The 21410-nt window shown below is 38.4% G+C and overlaps 1 protein-coding gene across 1 annotated transcript in view; it reads right to left on the bottom strand.

Moving 5' to 3' along the window:
* LOC137417205 (partitioning defective 6 homolog beta) overlaps nucleotides 1-18061 on the bottom strand; it is a 65062-nt gene extending 47001 nt beyond the window's left edge. Inside the window, exon 1 of the mRNA XM_068103015.2 lies at nucleotides 17811-18061. Within this exon, the coding sequence (XP_067959116.1) occupies nucleotides 17811-17870 (60 nt within the window). The 5' untranslated portion in view covers nucleotides 17871-18061. The remainder of the gene's footprint in view (nucleotides 1-17810) is intronic.
* Nucleotides 18062-21410: the final 3349 nt, after the last annotated feature.

Genomic DNA, 21410 nt, shown 5'->3' with positions numbered 1-21410 from the left:
AAATATTGTCGCAAATTTCTTTGGTGTAGAACATAATTTTTCTTGTTATATAATGTAGTAAGTAATTTTTCTGTTGATTCACCTATATCAAACGATCGTTGATAATCACTCAACCATTCTTTCTTTGGACTTTCTTTCTCACAAGCAAATGGGAGATCTTTGTGTAGGTTATGGAGTTCCTCTGGATATTTTAAATCAATTTCAAAATAATAACCAACTTTTTCTTCATCCAATTCTTTTTGTGTAGAGATACATACATCTTGTAAAACGTTTTTGTAGTCTTTTTCCTTTACCCATCTAAGTTTTCCATAAGGAAGAGCCTGAGACATTGCCCAGCCATACAGGTTGTTTGCGTCATAGTACATCAAGTAAGAACTCTCTTTCGTTGGATCATAATTTGGAAGATATTTGTTATTTGCTTTTGCGTATCTACTCGAGCAGACTTGTGAAATTCCACCTCTTTTTGCCTTTTCAATCATCAAAAGCATATCAACATCGGTTATCAAATCCAAATCTTGTTTTGTCATTTTCAACATCGCACTCCAGGCCAATCCAGGTGCTGTGTAGTAGTGAGCAGGATCCAATCCATATCCAGTGCGACAAACAGATCTAAAGGCTTCAAATACATCGGCCAATAAAAGCACATCAGTTTTGAGATACAAATCGTGATACTCGCCAAGATTCCTGATGTTATATTTTTCCCAAACATTTTGTGCGTGTACATAATCTTTATCAGATATATTACTGTTGTTTAATTTGTTATAGAAATTTTCTTTTGAAGGAAGTTGTGTTTCATTGAATCTCTCAAATGAGTCCATATAGTCATAGGGGTAAATTCCCTTTTGTGTTAGAAAATCTTTATCTAAAAAATACTCTGAAAGACATGGAAACTCTTTTAGATTTTGAACCAAGTTAACCAATGGACTTGCCATGAATTTAAATGTATCAAGAAATCTGATATGAGTAATAGGAGATGTGTGAATTGTTTTTGTGAATGAAATGTATTTCTGATCCGTGTTTGGAATTGCTGAGATACTTCCAGAAGTCTTTGAGAGTTCCTTGATAAATAGATGTGTATCATAATGAGCGTTGTTATGAAGAAAGACAGGAATGAAAGAGGGGAGTTGATAATTAATATTACAACTTTGATGAGCCGGACCTCTATATTTACCAGTGAGATGACAATGGTCTCTAACCTTTAGACCTTTACCAATTTTCTCCTCACAAATATGACAGACATTGTTTTTTATAAATTCCCTTTTTTCTTTACTTGTTAAGGACATTGGTTTATTGGTTTCTCTCATTATCTTGGTTAATCGAACACAGTCTTTTTCTAGTCGTTTCACAAACTCCTCTGGGGTATTTGAGCCTCTATACATCTCTAACTTGTTATATTTATCACCAACGGATGATTTGATATAATAACAAAAACCACAAGGAGTATGTTTTTGATATTTATTTGTGTATGATTCTTTTGGATCTTGAGAAGCAGTATCAATTTTTTCTAAAATACTTTCAAAATCAGCATATATAACAAATGGATGTTTGATCTTTTTATTTTCATCTTTGAATGTGATCTTTGAGCCTTCTTTAGGCATATTGATTACCGTTGATTTATGTTTGCCACAATAATTTGAATGTTTATCTAATCTTTCTTGTGAATTGAAGAAGTTAAGACAACGCAAACAAATATATATTTTATTTGTTCTCTTACAGACTTGTGGTTTTATTAATTTAGCAATATCTTTGATGTATGTATAATGTGAATTTTCGTCTGAATTAAAATATAGAAGATTAATATGAGTTTGTTTACAATTGTCAGAAAGCTTTAAAACCTGAATGTTGTTTGTTTCTGTTAGACCATAAACATTAACTGATAAATTATTCATCTTTTCAAATTTAGGAATATCATTTAAAGTCATCGGAAACTTTAGATCTTTCGTATTTAATGTATTCTCATATTTTTTATAATGAGATACTCTTTCATCATGAAAATGTGGAGGATGTAAGTGTGCTAAAATAGACCAGAGAAAACATTTATTGTCTTTATTTTTGATATTGATAACTGCTTTTCTATTTTTGATAACACTGGGTAAATCAATGTAAGAAGAAGCTTTTAGAGGATCTGATTTAAGAATATGAATGTCTATGTAAATAATTTTTCCTATATTGAATCCACTTCCTACGATTGAATTATCCACATCTTGCTCTTGTTTAATAAGTTCATCATAGACTCCTGATGTTTTAAAATCTTGATATGAAGATATAAAGTGTGGCTCAGTTCTCATGTATGGTGCATCTATAACTCCTTCATCCTTTGTCATTTCTAATTTTACTCCCATATAAAATTTAAGTGGTTTCATTTCCTTTAGTGTTTTTTCAATCAACGTTTGAACAGCAGGTTTAACTATTTCTACAGCATCAACTATAGACTCTGGTTCAGGAGGTTTGAAGTTAAAGACTCTTATTTTAATATGTCCTTTGAATGCTCCATCAGAGTTTTTAGTTGTGATAAAATTTGATAAATGTAGATTTGTTTTAAGATGTATTTTGAAGCCTTTCTTGAGGATATTTTTATTACATGTAGAACAGTGTTTTGTTTCAGGTGGAAGAGGGGAAAGTTTGTTTAAAATGTTGTATGTATGTTTTGCGGTGAGAATATGTTGTTTATAATATTTTACTTCCTTCTCGCAAGTATCACAATAAACCATATTTATAGCGTGAGAAAACGTGGTGTTTTATATATATCACTGTGCTTAAAATAAAACACTTTTGAGCTTTACAGCTCCGTTTTATATATATCGCTGTGCTTAAACTAAAACACTTTTTCACTCAGAATCATCTAAGTCATAACTATCACATGAATACTCAGAATCATACTCAGAGTCATCAATAAAGCTACTCTCATAACTATCATTTGAGCACAAACTATTAGTATCATAACTATCATCTGTGTTCAATGAAATACTATCATCACCATCGTCCGAGTTCAATGAAATACTATCATCACTATCGTCCGAGTTCAATGAAATAGTAAAATCTTCACTGCTGTAATGACTCATATTTAATTAGCAGAAAAAACCTTTCCATCTATACCAATATACTTTCTTTCATTAACGGATTCAATCTCTACATTTTTAATATCAAAAGTTATCTTTAAATAATCTCTAACTATCATAGAACGAAATGACATTTCACCAGAAATATTAACATCATTCATTTTACTTAGATCTACACCCTTTGGATTATTAAAGAAAATACAAATGTCTCCTCTAGAATTATTAATGGTCTTATCATTCTTTTTCAAAGTATCGTGGTCAATCACTTTTTCAAGCTTTGAATAAATTGCCAGGAGTAGAGGAGAAACTTTTGTTAGATTTACTTTAATGGATGTCTTTCCAGGTATAGTTAGAGCTCTTCCTTTAAATGAAATAGAGGGGCTCATGTTATTTTCCATAACTGGTTTTACCCAAAAATTTCCATATTTATCTTTGTTCAATTTAACATCTTTGACATATTTTTCTATATCTTCCACCGAAGTAGAGATTGATTGAAATTTGTCTTTTGTGCTTTGAAACATTGTATTTATTAATGAATAAACTTGCGTTTAGTTTAAGTAAAAATTTACTATATAAATATGATAAGTTCTGAAGGATATTTAGAATTTCCAGACTCTCCATATGATAAATTAGAGAATTGTCCAGCTTGTGATAGAATAGGGCTTAATAATGAGGGTTCATATAAACAATGTTTATTCTGTGATTATATTCTAATTAATGATAATAAGAAATATAAAAAAACATATAACTCTTTTAAATTAGAACCAAAAATGAATTACTTTACAAGATTAATAAGAGAGATGAATGTTAAGCATTATGGTGATAATACACCATTTCTTACAAGGAAAGAGACTCTTTGTATTGAGGAAATGTATAAGGGTTTAATGATATTTATTATTCAAAATAATTTTAATGGAAATGTTAATACAAGATACTATATAAATAAAATAATGAATTATTTTGAAATTAAACCCGAACTCAGGATAAAATATAGAGTTTCTAAAATAGCTCAAAAAAAGTTAGATGACTTGTTTTCCAAATATATAAATGAATGATTTTTTACCCGTTTGGGAAAATAAGATAAAGTTTAATAACCATAAAAACATTCCAAATTCATTGAGATGTCTAATAGTTGGTTCAAGCGGATGTGGGAAAACCTGTTTACTTTTAAAGATGCTCCTTGGTCCTAATTTTTTAGATTATGATAATTTAATAATTTTTACAAAGTCAAGTTTTCAACCCGAGTATCAACTACTCTCACAGGGTTTTAATGCAGGTCTTAAAAAGGAAGACATTATCGGTTTATTTAAACTTCAAAACAAACTGAATGATTATAATATTGAAGATATAATACAATTATTTTGTGATACACAGAAATCAAAATCGAAACCCATAACTTGTATTCTCAGTGATAATACGGATGATATACCTTCACCTCAAGATTTAGATAAATCAAAAAAGAACCTCGTCATCTTTGATGATTGTGTTAATGAGAGAAACCAAACAGTAATGGATAGCTACTATACAAGAGGGAGACATTCTTCTTGTAATTGTATATATCTTAGTCAATCATATTTTCAACTCCCTCGACGCTCAATAAGAAACAATGCCAATACTTTTATTTTATTTAAGTTAAATTCAATAGATGTAAATAATTTTTGGAGAGATAATTGCTCTACGTTATGTAGTAAAAAAGAATTTGAAAATTATATGAAACACACGATTGGAAAATATAAATATATTGTTGTGAAACAAGATGAGATACTAAATGATATTTTTCAATAAATAAATACAGAAAATGAATACCGAAGAAAGAGAAAGAAAGTTTAAGGAACATCAACAATTAGTTTCAAAAGTTGTTAAACAACAGGAAGAGATAAAGAAGAAACGGAGACAGAAACTAACTGGTGAAGAAGCCTTTGAAAGAAAACAAGAGAAATTCTTTAAACCACTTTTGAAAACTCAACACTCACCTACAGTTCCCACGGTAGAATTTACTCCGAAAAAACTTCAAATGCTCAAAGATTTTAGTCAGATAACAAAACAAGAACTTGGTGAATTAGAATATGATGACGAGGGATTATTTCGGAAACTTGAGCAGGTAAATCAACCCCCTAATTATGTTGTGGAAGCTCTTCAAAACAATGAATATTCGGCGGGTTCAAAAACCACAGCAGGTCTCATTCCAACAGAAGAACCAGCAGTGTTTCATCTTGTGGAAGAAAAGGTATTGATATTTAATGATGAATTGATGTTCTTGAGTTCTACTCAACCAAATGTTAAATTAACTCCAAGATTAATGTTTCTTCTAACAAACCCCGGATTCAGCGGTTCAAAATATTTTGAGGAACCACTTGATATGGAAAGAGAGGAAGATAGGGTATATATTGAGTTGTTAAATACACTTGATTATGGAGTTTCTGTTGCTGGTAAAAGTAAGAAGAATGAGAAGGAGAAACATATTATTGATGCTTTAAGTAAGCTTGGTTCGGGTGTTAGTTTTCTTCCAAATGACCCATCACAATTAGTTAATAGGCTATTATTGTTATTAGGTAGTAAGAAGGCTGGAAACAACAATTGTTTTAATGAATCCTCAGCCATTTTAGATCAGTTGATGAACATGAAAATAATTAATAAATGTCAATACAAAGATATTTTATTAGATATTAAATAAGATGAGAAGCACAATTCTTAGTTTTAATTTCACAACGAGCGATTACACAGCTTCATTCCCTTACCCACTACAACTTGACCCCCTTACCTCATATGAGGCATCTTTGTTGTCAATGGAAACTTACAATACCCTTTTTAATATCACAGAGAAAAACAACAAGTTTAGTTATAATCCAGGCACTGCCTACAAAACTATAACTGTTTCACCTGGAGCTTACGAGATTTCTCAAATATCTTCAGAAGTCTCTCGCCTTATGAAAGAAAAAGGTGATGAACCAAAAAATATTGTAATAGATATTCAAAAACACACTTCAAAATCAACTATTAAACTTAAAAATAATTATAAAGTTGATTTCACGATTGAAAATTCGTTTAGAGAGCTATTGGGTTTCTCTTCAAAAAAGATTGAAAATAACGGGACGTTTTACAGTGATAATGTTATCCAAATATCCTCCGGTATAAATTCAGTATTAATTCATTGTGATTTGATTGATGGTGCTTATAACGATGGAATAAGAACAAATACAATATTTTCATTCAGTGCATACTCAACCCCGATTGGTTATAAATTTAATATGGAACCAAAAAATCTTGTCTATTTACCTGTGTCAGGAAAAACCATATACAGAGTAAATTTTAGGATAACCGACCAAGATAATCGTATGATATCCTTTAATGATGAAATTATATCCATCAGAATTCACCTACGTGAAGTTTTTCAATAAATAAATAATGGTTATTGTGAGAAAACACGAGTTGGGAAAATATAAAATAATTACAGGGGAGGGCATGTTCCTTTCACCAGACTATACAAGGTATGTGGGTAGAGGATACTATAAACCTAAGAGACAACGAGGTGTAGGTCATCAATTTCGAAATAAAGGAGATGGGATAATTGATACTCTAATGGGTATTGGTTCAACCATCCTTAAACATAAAGACCTAATTGGTTCAACTGCTTCTGCCGTGGGCTCCGTTGCGGGTGCTATAAAGAGTATAAAAGATGCTCAAAAGGAGTCTCATAAATTACAAGCAATCAAAGAAATAAAAAAAGGTAAAACTCAACTATCTTCACAAGAACGACAAAAAATCATTAAAATACTTGGGTCAGGGTTTCAACAATTTTAATGCTATATAAATACAAGTATGGAAGCGATTGATAGTATCTATGATTTGGATGATACGATTATCATTTCAAACTCCACTAAAAAGGAAGACTATTTTAAGGTAAATGCTATAACAGGAACAGACTGGAATTCAAACGGAACAAAAAGTTTTGAAATAAATAATCAACAAACTTACTTGAATATAGCTGATAGTTTCTTGCTGTGTAAATTTAAATTCACTAAGGCTGCGAATAATACTAATGCTACACTCGTAAATGATTTCTTCTGGAAAATGTTTGACAGTGTCCGCCTGTATATTGGAACACAAGAGGTTGAAGCGGTTGATTATGTCTCTGCTACATCTGAAATGATGAAATTTACACTATATTCGTTTAGTGATAGAATGGGTAAGGGAGCTGTTGAAGGTTTTATTCCTGATATGTCAACGGGTACAAACGCAGACCCTGGTTATAGTCAAAGGAAGTCAATGTATAATGATGAAACAAAAGCAGTGAATAGTTTTACCGTAGCAGTACCTCTTAAAGGTATATTTGGATTTTGCGATTATGATAAAGTTTTGTATGGTCTTAAAATTAGATTTCAACTACAAAGGAATGATAATGTAAATAGGTTGCTTTTTGGGGATGAAAATGCTTTTGGAGACAACAATAAATTTGTTATTAATGATTTGTGTTGGTATATCAGTGAATATACTCCTAATCTTAAAACGGAGGAGATGTTAAATAGAAGACTTAACTCAAAGAAACCGCTAAATGTATCATACCTTAAAAGAAGATGTCAACACGTTAAACTGGAACACACTACCTACACTTGGAATTTGGGTGTTCTTGAAGGAAAGCCACGATACCTATGGCTCATTTTTAAAAAACCAGATGGAGAGGAGGGTACTAATAAGAATAATGCGCTGAGTGATAATGCTAAGGTGAAACAACTTCGGGTTTCTCTTGATGGCACATTTTATCCGCGAGATAGATTGGAAATTGATTGGGAAAAAAATGATTATGCGGAAGCCTACAAGTCCTACCAAAAAGTGTGTGAAAGTAATGGTAATAATGATCCTATTTTGGATATGGTTGCATTTAAAGGTTTATATACAATCTACGCAATTGACCTGAGTTCTCAAAAGGAAACTATAAAGTCTAATCGAGTGGATACTTCTCTATACATTGAAAGAGGGGAGAATGAAGAAGTTGATGCTTATTGTTTGCTTTTGGAGGAAACAGAATTACAGATTAATACAGATAATGGTGTTATGATTAATATCACATAGGTTTTTTCTCATAAATAAATGGTTGGGGTATATGTTAATCAAATCAATCTTAATAAATTAACATCTTGTATTCAAAATCAAAAGCCTTGTATTATTAATGTTAATACAATTCAAAGAAAAGGAGCTGTAAGAATTGATGTTTTACTCACACACACACAAGTAAAAACACTAAATGATGTTGGATCACTTAAAATTAAAATGACGAAACCTATGTTAAAGAAATATTCAATAGACGAGTCAAGAGGAGGATTTCTCCCGTTTCTAATTCCTTTATTTGCTGGTTTAAGTGCGGCGGGAGCATTGACTGGTGGTATTTCAGCAGCGGTAAAAACTGCTAACGAAAGGAAGGCACAACTAAAAGCTCAAAAAGAATTGGAAAGACATAACAAGGAGTTGGAGAAACAAATTAGTGGAAGTGGTGTAATTGTAGATTTTGCTCAAAAACTTGAAAGTCTACCTGATAAAGCTAGATTGTTGGTTGGTGATATGCTTTCCTCTATCGCTCAAGCGGGTGTTAAACTAACTAAACGGGGTAATGGATTGTATCTTTCTCATAAATAAATGGATAAATGGTTTAAACAATTTGGAAAGAATACAACGTCAAATATAGAACTAGCCAAGTATTGTAAAACACTAAAAATTGATAATGTGGTAATCTGTATGAGAGATGAATTAATACATATAAATAAGAATACAAAGAATATTATTATGAATTTAGACACACAGAATGGTTCTCATTGGGTTTGTATTCATAATAGTCAGGATAAATATTATTTTGATAGTTATGGTATGCCACCACCTGTTGAAGTAATACAATTCTTACAGAATGGTGTTTATCAAACATTTCAAGTTCAAGAAATTAATTCTAAATGTTGTGGTCAATTATGTTTATATGTATTATTTCAACTCAACAATAATGAAAAGTTTTATGATATCATTTTTAATCTAATATAAATGACTTATGTTGGAAAAGATGGTTCTATCTTTGGAAAATCCTCTCAGGATATTGATTTATCAAATTATTATACAAAGGCACAGGCTGAACGACAAAAATATAGTGTAAGTAAAAATATTAATATGAAGAATACTTATAAATTAATCAATTATCCAAACCCTACAGATGCGAATGACTTAATTAGATTAAGTGATTTATCACAATATATATTTTTAAAGAAAACAGCACGTTTTGTGAAAGAAGTAAAATTTACAACCACAACACCTGGTTATACTGACCATACACCTTTCCTCATTGAATTTAACTACCTGCTTACAATTGAATTTTATAAAGAAGGACATTTAGTTAATATGCGAATTAATAAATGGGGGTATGATATGCCTGATTTAGGGTATAATTGGTCTTTTTCAATAAACATAGAAGACCTACATGATTTAAATCAGTCTCGTAAAGAAGAATATTATCCACTTGGTGAAGATAAGGATTTATGTGGAAGTACAATTAGTAAACAACAAATACGTGATTTTAAGAAAATAAAAATATATGATAGTATAGCGATGGTTCGCATGACAAAGAAGGAAGGTAATGAGATAAGGATAGAAAGCCGAGGAATACAAACCGATTTGGTAGTGGGAAGATGGGGTGGTATTACCTGTCATAATATTAATCTCACATATATTTCTGATACATAAATGGCAGGAAGAAGACTACAAGAGAATTATAATTTTTGTATTCAAGGATACCTACAAGAAAAGGGTGCTCGGTATTACATACCTTATGATTTGGAGCATATACATGGGAATTTTGTCATAAAAAACTGGCCTTATACTGATATTGTTAAACCCACAAATAGAGACTTGTTTAAAATATTAAATAAAAATGAACTTCTCAAAGTTATGAAATATAAAACTCTTTTAGAAATCGTCAACAAATCTTATTGGTATCCTATTATGAGAAAAATAATTATAGATACAAGAATATCTCAAAATCCAGATGAGTATATGTATAATATTCTTTGGGGTTCAAACTCAAGGGTAGCAAGGGATGAGGAAGGAGTTGAAGAAGAGAAGGAGGAAAGAGAGAAAAAGGAGAAGGAGGAAAGGGAGAGGGAGGAGAAGGAGGAGAGGGAGAAAAAGGAGGAGAAGGAGGAGAGGGAGAAAAAGGAGAAGGAGGAAAGGGAGAAAAGGGAGAAGGAGGAAAGAGAGAAAAAGGAGAAGGAGGAAAGGGAGAGGGAGAAAATGGAGGAGGAGGAGAGGGAGCAAAGAGAGAGGGAGGAAAAATATAAAAAGATGGAAATCACTGAGATTCATAAAAGATTGAGTGTATTAAAGCAAATAAATCAATCTCAACGCACCGAAGAGGAAATTAAAGAATTAACAACTCTTATGAAGATAATGGTTTCAAAAATAAGAACGTCAATGTCTTCAATTTCAGAGATTTAAACGAGAAAGTGGTGAAGAAGAAGAAGAAGAAGAAGGAAAAGATTATGTGATTGATGATGTTGGTGTCATTGACTTTAGTTAGTTTTTATTTGTAAATAAATGGAGGAGAGAGTGAAGGCATTCCTTAGGATTCTTTATGTTTTAAAAATAAAGATTGAAATGTATATGTTGAAAACCAAAAAGGTTTTGATACTCTGTCGGAATTTTTCTGATAAATAAATATGAGTTATTGTCTCAAATGTAAAAAGAAAACTAAATCTAAAAATATCTCATGTTAAAGCTAAAAATAATAGAGTTTATCAAAAAGGAATATGTCAAGTATGTGGCTCTAAAAAGTGCCAATTCATCTCTCCTAAAAGAGGAGGAGACATACAAAAGTTTCTGTCAGGAAGTAAATTTACAACAACTGGAATTCCAGGGGAATTACACCTTCCAGGGTATTCTTTCTGTGGTCCAGGAACAAACTTGGATAAAAGATTAGATGAGGCTGACAATCCTAAACCTTGGTCTAAACCTACAAATAGGGTTGACGAAGTGTGTATGAAGCATGATATTGCTTATGGGAAAACCACTACGTTGACTGAAAAACATAAAGCCGACAGCGAAATGTTGTATAATTTGTCTTTGATACAAAATCCAACGTTGAGAGAGAAAGTTGATAGGTTTATTGTGAGAAATTTGATAAATGCTAAATTGAAACTTGGTCTTGGTTATTCCTCAAAAAACTATTAGGCTCTAATGATGCCATCAAGACTGAGGAGCTTTTGGCTGAAGAATTACACAAACCTATAATCACAAAGTTTAAAAGAAGGAAGGTTTATTCTAAATACACTGACCACATATGGTCCGCTGATTTAATTGAATTGAATAATGACAGGGGATACAGGTATGCTTTAACCGTTATTGATTTGAGGAGTAGATTTGCCTGGGTTGTCCCTTTAAAAAATAAAAGGGGTGATACTTTAATGTTAGCCTTTAAGCTAATATTTGATCGGGATAAAAGGAAACCAAAGAAGTTATGGACTGATGAGGGAACAGAGTTCTATAACAAAATATTCATGAAATTTCTTAAGGGGAAGGGTATTAAATTATACAGCACCTTTAATGAAGGAAAGGCAGTTGTTATTGAGCGTTTTAATCGTACTTTAAAAGAGAAATTATATAAAAAATTCACACAACTCGGTTCTCAAAAATGGGTGTATTTAATTCAGGATATTGTAGATAATTACAATAATACAGTTCATTCATCAACACAATCAAAACCATCAGAAACATTTACAAAATTAGAATATGAAAAGGAGATTAATTTGAGAAAGCCCAAGTTTAAAGTTGGTGATATTGTAAGAATATACAAATGGAAAAGTCATTTTGAGAAAGGTTATACACAAAAATGGACTCGTGAATTATTTAAAATCATTGATGTAATGGATACAGTCCCTTGGACCTACAAATTATATGATTTAAATGGAGAAGAAATCTTGGGTTCATTTTACTCACAAGAATTACAAAAAACACAAGTAAGCAGATAATACCCTTGAAAATAATAAATAAATAAATAAAATGTAATGGGGATACGTTTTTAAATCTGTGAACCCCAAACACAGAATCCCACAACTTTTTAGTTGGGGCTTAACTTTTGTGTGTGTATAATGGGGATACGTTTTTAAATCTGTGAACCCCAAACACAGAATCCCACAACTTTTTAGTTGGGGCTTAACTTTTGTGTGTGTATAATGGGGATACGTTTTTAAATCTGTGAACCCCAAACACAGAATCCCACAACTTTTTAGTTGGGGCTTAACTTTTGTGTGTGTATAATGGGGATACGTTTTTAAATCTGTGAACCCCAAACACAGAATCCCACAACTTTTTAGTTGGGGCTTAACTTTTGTGTGTGTGTGTATGTGCGAGTGAGTCATAATAATATACAAACCCTAACCCAACCCAAGCCCTAACCCAACCCCATCCCTAACCCAAACCCATCCCTAACCCAACCCATCCCTAACCCAACCCCATCCCTAACCCAACCCCATCCCTAACCCAACCCCATCCCTAACCCAACCCCATCCCTAACCCAACCCCATCCCTAACCCAACCCCAACCCTAACCCAACCCCATCCCTAACCCAACCCCATCCCTAACCCAACCCCATCCCTAACCCAACCCATCCCTAACCCTCACATTCAAAATCCCAACCCTAACCCAATCCCATCCCTAACCCAACCCCAACCCTAACCCTCACATTCAAAATCCCAACCCTAACCCAACCCATCCCTAACCCAACCCCATCCCTAACCCAACCCCATCCCTAACCCAACCCCAACCCTAACCCTCACATTCAAAATCCCAACCCTAACCCAACCCCATCCCTAACCCTCACATTCAAAATCCCAACCCTAACCCAACCCCATCCCTAACCCTCACATTCAAAATCCCACCCAAACCCTAACATAATCTTTCTTTTCTTCTTTTTTAAATACGTATTTCTTTTTTTTTTTTTCCTCTTCCTCCAATTCTGTCTTTCAAGGCTTTTAAGTTTGAAGAAGTAGAAATGGGAAGAAAGAATTTTCCAGCATTTTCTTCCTCGAACTTTCTTGATATTGCTTAAATCAAGCGTCATTAAATAAAGAACATTGTTCATTGCTTTAGAATCCAAAGAGTCTCCAAGAGGAACCCCACAGGTAGAGTCTCCAAAATAAAACCAACTTTCCAAGTTCCCAAGGTATAACCACATTCCTGTTGAGCCTCCAAGATAGGTATCACATTCCGAGTCATCAAAACAAAACCCCCATTCCGAGTCTCCAAAACGAAACCAGTTTTCAAAGTCTCCAAGGTAAAACTCTTTTCCTAATTTTATGAAATTTAGTGAGTCTCCAAGGTAGGCTCCACAGTTAGAACCATCTAGGCAGACCTCATAATTAGTTTTTCCCAAATTTAGTGAGTCTCCAAGGTAGGCTCCACAGTTAGAACCATCTAGGCAAACCTCATAATTTGTTTTTCCCAAATTTAGTGAGTCTCCAAGGTAGGCTCCACAGTTAGAACCATCTAGGCAGACCTCATAATTTGTTTTTCCCAAATTTAGTGAGTCTCCAAGGTAGGCTCCACAGTTAGAACCATCTAGGCAGACCTCATAATTAGTTTTTCCCAAATTTAGTGAGTCTCCAAGGTAGGCTCCACAGTTAGAACCATCTAGGCAGACCTCATAATTTGTTTTTCCCAAATTTAGTGAGTCTCCAAGGTAGGCTCCACAGTTAGAACCATCTAGGCAGACCTCATAATTTGTTTTTCCCAAATTTAGTGAGTCTCCAAGGTATAACTCTTTGGCTGGGTCATCAAGGTAGAACTCGTTCAGTGGGTTTTGTTTTGATAACTCACAATAAGTATCATCATGGTAGAACTCTTTTTCAGGATTTTGTGGATCTCCAAGGTATAACTCTTTGGCTGGGTCATCAAGGTAGAACTCGTTCTGTGGGTCTTGGTTGTTCAAAAGATCTTCAAACAAAAAAATAACTTTATCCCAAGTTGTGTTAAAAGTAGAATTTTCATTTCGTAGCTCAGATACAATTTCCTCCATCGACAAGAGGTTCGAGTCCAGTTCATCAATCTGAAGGTTGAGCGCTACACAGGTAGTAGGACTCCAAGGAATAGCAAAGTTATCCCATTCCATTTCGGCATAGGAGTCCATTCTCAAGTGAAGCAGAAAGCGTGTTTGAAAAAGCCTGTGTGGTCGGTGCCTTTTATAAGAAGGGCTGGGTGTGTGTCATTTCCTGTGGAAATTCCCTGGGCGTGTCTTAACTGGAAATGATGTGATGGAAATTCCCTGAAAATGATGTTATGTATTACCTGGAAATGATACAATGCTGAAGAGTTTATAAAGTGGGTGGGACTTAGCAAAAGTGGGAGGAGCTTAACAAAAGTGGGCGGGGCTTAGTAAAAAGTGGGCGTGGCTTAACAAAAAGTGGGCGGGGCTTAGTAAAAATGGGCGTGGTTTACCAAAAAGTGGGCGGGGCTTACCAAAAAATGGTATGTGGCACTGGAGGCGCTCAAACAAGAACATTGAGGGAGGTTTACCATTTTATCTTAGCTCAGTTAAAATATCTTAATAAAGAACCAAACTCAAACATATTTTTTGTTAATATATTAGATGGTGAAGAGAGTTGTAGGAGAATTAAATTATTTCCCACGCATAAACAAATATTTGTAGGGTCGTTGTTTGAGTGGGTTATATTCACCAGATGATATTAAGAGTAAAAGGTTAAAAGGTCCATGAGGTCAGAAGGATCACAGGTGTTTAAGTGGTCTAATGAATAAGGATAACATGTCAAAAGGTTAGAAGGTTCGTAAAGAACAGGGTGAGAGAAATATAGGTGTTTAGGGGCAATGAGGGAGGGAAAGAATTAATATGGAAGTGAATGGGTCAAAGATTAATCTGCCAGATGATATGTAGAAGAAGGATGATAGGTCTATAAGAGAAAACAAATATTTGTAGTGTTTGAGTGGTCTAATGAACAACATTAAGGATAGGTACTACAGACAAAAGGTTCATAAAGATGAGGGTGGGAGAAATAGAGGTGTTTATGATTTTTGAAAAAGACAAGGGGGTAAATGACATTAGATAGGGATTTCCCATGTTAAACGGAGGTGTCCCAGAAGCAACATTATTACACTACTAACAGGCGTTTGGCGGATGTGTGCAGCAGCCACTCCTTAAACAAGCCCACCTGTATGTGGCAAAGGTAGGTGTTACAAAGCCAGGAAGAGAATTTGGCTACTCTACTTCTGTGTAATAATAAATAAATAAAAACAAGGGTGGATGATGACTCAGAAATAGAGATAAACAGCCAAAGGGACATCACCTCCTCACATAAGTAAGGTTACACAAGCCTCCACCCATTACAGTGTCATGACGTCAATGAAACACCTGCATTAAACAGGTATGTCACCAGGCAGGCTTGGCAAGGTTCGACTTCAACCCTGACACCCTGAATTTTGGCCGGGCCACAGAGGCATGTTGGGATATGGAATGAGAACAGCAATTATGATGGCGGAATGATAGAAACACAAATAAAACCCAATTCTAGCGATTAACGTAAGAGTATCACAATCGCGTCAGGCCAGGTGTACACGCGTCAGCAGACCAGGTACACACGCCAAGGAAAAGTTGAACTGTGAAAAAACAAGACTCAAAACCGAGAGAGGATTCTTCTGGTTTGACGATGACACGAGCTTTAGATACGCTGTGGCTATAGCACGACTCTACTAACCAGGTGTGCATGCAACAAATGGGACATTTGGGGAAAATGTTTGGGATCAATACGGAAAAATCACGGAACTTGATCCGATCAAAAACCCATGTTTTGTTCAATTTATGAATTCCGACACCAAAACAAGCACAATGTCGTGGCATGTGTTGGGAAAGAGAGGGAGAAGCTGCAGGAAACTTGGAAGGTGAAGCCAGGAGGGTCACAAGTGAAGTTGATAATATGGGAAACAATTCAGGAGAGAACGTCCTTGGTTTGCGTAGGAGGCACGGCGCATCTCACGAGACAAGTGTTGTACATCCTCGGTGCCATGGGACGGCTCCGTACGATGCGGCACGCGCGTGGCAAAGTGCTTCTCTGATCCGATTCCAATAGTTACCCCACTCCCCCCATTCTTCTCTCCCCTTCCCCCCAAAAACGCTACCTCTCTCCACACCCATCCCAAGCACATCCACCTCACCTATCTCCCCTCCCAACCCAACCACCTCTCTCTACTCTAAATAATACTGTATATCCACCAACCCCCCCCCCCTCCCCCCCACCCTAAATACATACACCTCCATTCCCTTCCCCTCAGTTGAGTTTCACCCCCACAGTCCACCTCAGCATGAAGGCTTCCTAAGGCCAAGGTGACACAAGCCGCTGGTAAGCTACGTGCTCTTGGATCACATCAAAAATGGAAAAGGTGAACGGTTGAGACGGGCGGACCAGCCCAGGTAACCAGTCATCAAGTTTTGGAAATCAGGAAACAAATTTTCGAAACCACTTCCTCCATGGTTTGTACACCCAGTATGTCCTCATATACACAAACTGACCTCTCATTTACACCACATCACTCGTGAGCTTAACACGCGCACACCAACCACACCCACACTAAACTAAATAAACTCAAGATGTACCAAATCCCACTCTTGCTCTCCAAATCACGTTGACATGGACTTTCCATTCGGATCTCCCTCAACATGAGGATCTATTTCATAGACCAAATCACCGTTTGTTTTCTCCCTCTCAATTAACCAGCAAACACCTTCCTTTCTCCCAGTGTACGATCTTCCCAACAACGTTACCCAAATAAACCCCTCCGAGGTTATCCCAGTAGACCTATCTGAGATTACCCCAGTAGACCCCTCAAAGATTACCCCACTAGGCCCCTCTGGTGTTACTCCAATGGACCCCACCGGTGGTACTCCGACAGACCCCTCCGGTGTTACTCCGACAGACCCCTCCGGTGTTACTCCGACAGACCCCTCCGGTGTTACTCCGACAGACCCCTCCGGTGTTACTCCGACAGACCCTCCGGTGTTACTCCGATAGACCCACTGGTGTTACTCCGATAGACACCACCGCTGTTATCCCGGTAATCCCCTTTGGTGTTACCCCGGTAGACTCTATGGTGTTACCCAGTAGTCCCCTTTGGTGTTACCCCAGTCATCCCCTTTGGTGTTACCCCAGTAGTCCCCTTTGGTGTTACCCCAGTAGTCCCCTTTGGTGTTACCCCGGTAGTCCCCTTTGGTGTTACCCCAGTAGTCCCCTTTGGTGTTACCCCGGTAGTCCCCTTTGGTGTTACCCCGGTAGTCCCCTTTGGTGTTACCCCGGTAGTCCCCTTTGGTGTTACCCCAGTAGTCTCGACGGTGTTATCCCAGTAGTCCCCTTTGGTGTTACCCCGGTAGTCTCTATGGTGTTACCCCGGTAGTCTAGACGGTGTTACCCCAGTAGTCCCCTTTGGTGTTACCCCGGTAGTATCTATGGACATGGTGTTACCCCAGTAGTCCCCTTTGGTGTTACCCCGGTAGTCCCCTTTGGTGTTACCCCGGTGGTCCCCTTTGGTGTTACCCCGGTGGTGCCTATGGTGTTACCCCAGTAGTCCTCTTTGGTGTTACCCCAGTAGTCCCCTTTGGTGTTACCCCAGTAGTCCTCTTTGGTGTTACCCCAGTAGTCCCCTTTGGTGTTACCCCAGTAGTCCTCTTTGGTGTTACCCCAGTAGTCCCCTTTGGTGTTACCACCAGTCCCAGACCCTTCGTACCTTGCTTTTGACCTCGATCTCGCTCCCGTGCCGCGTCTGGCCCCGGTGGTTCTTGGCCATTCCCGCGGCCTCGGGCCTGCAGACTCTCGGTCTCTTCGTCCTCTCTTTCTTGGTAAAGTTGTGCCAATTCGCGCCTCTTTCCACCCCGATCTTCTCTTCCTCTCTCTCCTGGTCGCGCTAATTCCCCTTTGTTTTTCTGCTTCCACGGAGCGGACTCTGTCTCTTCCTCCACCCTCTCGTCACCCTCTCGTGGCGTTGCCAGGGAAGACGTCACACGCCGAACTCTCGAACCTCGCCGCTCACTGGCCAATGGGAAGCGAGCCCGTAAAAAGGGCGGGGCCAATGACGTGGAAGACAGGCACGCGGCAAAATCCTCAGGTAAAAGGTGTTTTCGTGCTCTAGTAAACGTAGGGTGTAAAGATTTTCGAGTCGTACGTGGGGCCCACAACGATGTACGAGAATTCCTTTGAAGTTTAACTTTAAACACACGAAAACGCCGTTCAGCTCACCGTCGTCATACCTGCAGCGCGTTTACGAGCCGTGAGCTTCATGAAGGAAATAAAAGCACTTAAAGCTCACCTGCTTGACGGTGTAACTGCTGTGCAATTACTACGCTTCATTCACATCCACACACACGAACACGAGACAGCCGGCTTAATGTCTACTCAGCGAAGCTGCATATTCCGTGATGCACCGCCCCCTGCTGTCACGTACTGTAAACAAAATGGCGGATCTGCTCACGGGTTCGATTCCTGACTGCTCAGCAGACAGCAATGTCCAGGTGAGCTCTGCAGGGATGAAGAAGAATCCGTATTTTCATTTACTAACCCAAGCAGGACAGACACCTCGTTGAAGTAAAGACACATGTTCAATAATATCCCTGTCGTTGTCTAATATATTTATTACGTACGCACGCAGAGACGTTGATAAAATCGACATCATGAATCTTCTTCCTCTGCTGTGACTGATGTTTATGTGACCGCCCGTAGGAGTCCCTACCCTGGATGTGGTCCATGTGACCATGTCCACGATCAGCAGTCATCGACCTTTTCTATCTCGATTGGATCTTCCCTGTGAGGCTTTGTTAGTAATGGCGGGAAACATGGCATGGCCAGGCCCAGTGATGAAACGGTAATAGTGTGGGCACAGGCCAATTCCTGATTGAATAGCAAATGCTGCTAAAGGTGTTGAAAGACCAGGTGAAGTACCTTATTGATGTGTGAGGCTTCATTGTCACATGAACCTGATCTCGGTGGTTGTGGTCATGGCTGGGGCGGTGAAAGGAAAATCATTATGGATCAATCAGCAGAACCCAAGTTGTATTATGTCAAGTCCTGTAAAACTTACAAACCACAGAGCAGGTGTACTTAGAATCACGTGTTATTGATGACCTCACGAATTGCGAATGAGGTGAGTCAATATGGCAAACATACAAAGCTAACGGAGGCGGACAATTTTATGGAGGAGCCGGGAAGCCAATTGATGGGATGGCTGATTTGAGCTTGCTCTTCGTACAGCGAGTAAACCAATGGGAAATATTCTGACGTCATTCTTCATTCATGTATGTATGACATCGAGAAACCCCCTCGTTCCCCTTGAAGAGGAGACGGAAGATTTTGAGGCAGCAAAAGGCCTTGGGATTTTGTAAGGTCCGGCACGTGCCTCTCAACAATAGAAAGGGAATCAATCATGGCTCCTGATGCTGGGACCTCATGTTTAATGCTGGGACCTGTGGGTCAAAGCTGGGACCTCATGGTCACGGTTGGAACTTGAGGGTCAAGGTTGGGACCTCAGGTTCAAGCCTGGGACCTCAGTGTCAAGGTTGGGACCTCAGGTTCAAGGCTGGGACCTCAGGGTCAAGGTTGGGACCTCAGGTTCAAGGCTGGGACCTCAGGGTCAAGGTTGGGACCTCAGGTTCAAGGCTGGGACCTCAGTGTCAAGGTTGGGACCTCAGGTTAAAGGCTGGGACCTCAGGGTCAAGGTTGGAACCTGAGGGTCAAGGTTGGGAGATGAGGGTCAAGGTTGGGACCTCAGATTCAAGGCTGGGACCTTGAGTTCAAGGCTGGGACCTCGGGTTCAATGCTGGAACCTCAGGTTCAATGCCGGGACCTCAGGTTCAATAATGGCACCTCAGGTTCAATGATCCGACCTCAGGTTCAAGGCTGGGTTAGGGTTAGGACCTGAGGTTCAAAGTTGGGCCCTCAGGGTCACGGTTGGAACCTCAGGGTCAAGGTTGGGACCTCAGGTTCAAGGCTGGGACCTCGGGTTCAATGCTGGAACCTCAGGTTCAATGCCGGGACCTCAGGTTCAATAATGGCACCTCAGGTTCAATGATCCGACCTCAGGTTCAAGGCTGGGACCTGAGGGTCAAGGTTGGGACCTCAGGTTCAAGGCTGGGACCTGAGGGTTAATGTTGGGACCTCAGGGTCAAGGTTGGAACCTGAGGCTCAAGGTTGCGACCTCAGGTTCAATGCTGGGACCTCAGGTTCAATGCTGGGACCTCAGGTTCAAGGCTGGGACCTGACGGTCAAGATTGGAACCTCAGGTTCAAAGTCAGGACCTCAGGGTCAATGATGGCACCTCAGGTTCAATGATCCGACCTCAGGTTCAAGGCTGGGACCTGAGGGTCAAGGTTGGGACCTCAGGTTCAAGGCTGGGACCTGAGGGTTAATGTTGGGACCTCAGGGTCAAGGTTGGAACCTGAGGGTCAAGGTTGGGACCTCAGATTCAAGGCTGGGACCTGAGGGTTAATGTTGGGACCTCAGGGTCAAGGTTGGAACCTGAGGCTCAAGGTTGCGACCTCAGGTTCAATGCTGGGACCTCAGGTTCAATGCTGGGACCTCAGGTTCAAGGCTGGGACCTGACGGTCAAGATTGGAACCTCAGGTTCAAAGTCAGGACCTCAGGGTCAATGATGGCACCTCAGGTTCAATGATCCGACCTCAGGTTCAAGGCTGGGACCTGAGGGTCAAGGTTGGGACCTCAGGTTCAAGGCTGGGACCTGAGGGTTAATGTTGGGACCTCAGGGTCAAGGTTGGAACCTGAGGGTCAAGGTTGGGACCTCAGATTCAAGGCTGGGACCTCAGGTTCAATGCTGGTACCTCAGGTTCAAGGCTGGGACCTGAGGGTTAATGTTGGGACCTCAGGGTCAAGGTTGGAACCTGAGGGTCAAGGTTGGAACCTCAGGTTCAATGCTGGGACCTCAGGTTCAATGCTGGTACCTCAGGTTCAAGGCTGGGACCTGACGGTCAAGATTGGAACCTCAGGTTCAATGCCGGGACCTCAGGGTCAAGACTGCGACCTCGTGTTCAATGCTGGGACCTCGGGTTCAAGTACCATATATACACCGCACTATGTTCATGTATTCATTACCTTTTAATGTTGTACTGTTATTACCTCCGCCACCGAAGGTACATGGATGGAGGTGATGTTTTCGCCCCTGTCACTTTGTCTGTCTGTCTGGGAACAAGATATCTCAAAAAGTTGTGGACGGAACCGGACGAAATTTGCTGGTGATATTGGGTTTGTGACAAGGACAAAATGTTTAGATTTTGGTGAAGATCCGGATCCCAATTCGGATTTGAGAATTTTTGTAAGTGAT

Source organism: Myxine glutinosa, chromosome 9 (assembly GCF_964187855.1).
Source record: "Myxine glutinosa chromosome 9, kmMyxGlut1.1, whole genome shotgun sequence".
Lineage (NCBI taxonomy): Eukaryota > Metazoa > Chordata > Myxini > Myxiniformes > Myxinidae > Myxine > Myxine glutinosa.
This window is presented reverse-complemented; position numbering and strand designations above follow the sequence as displayed.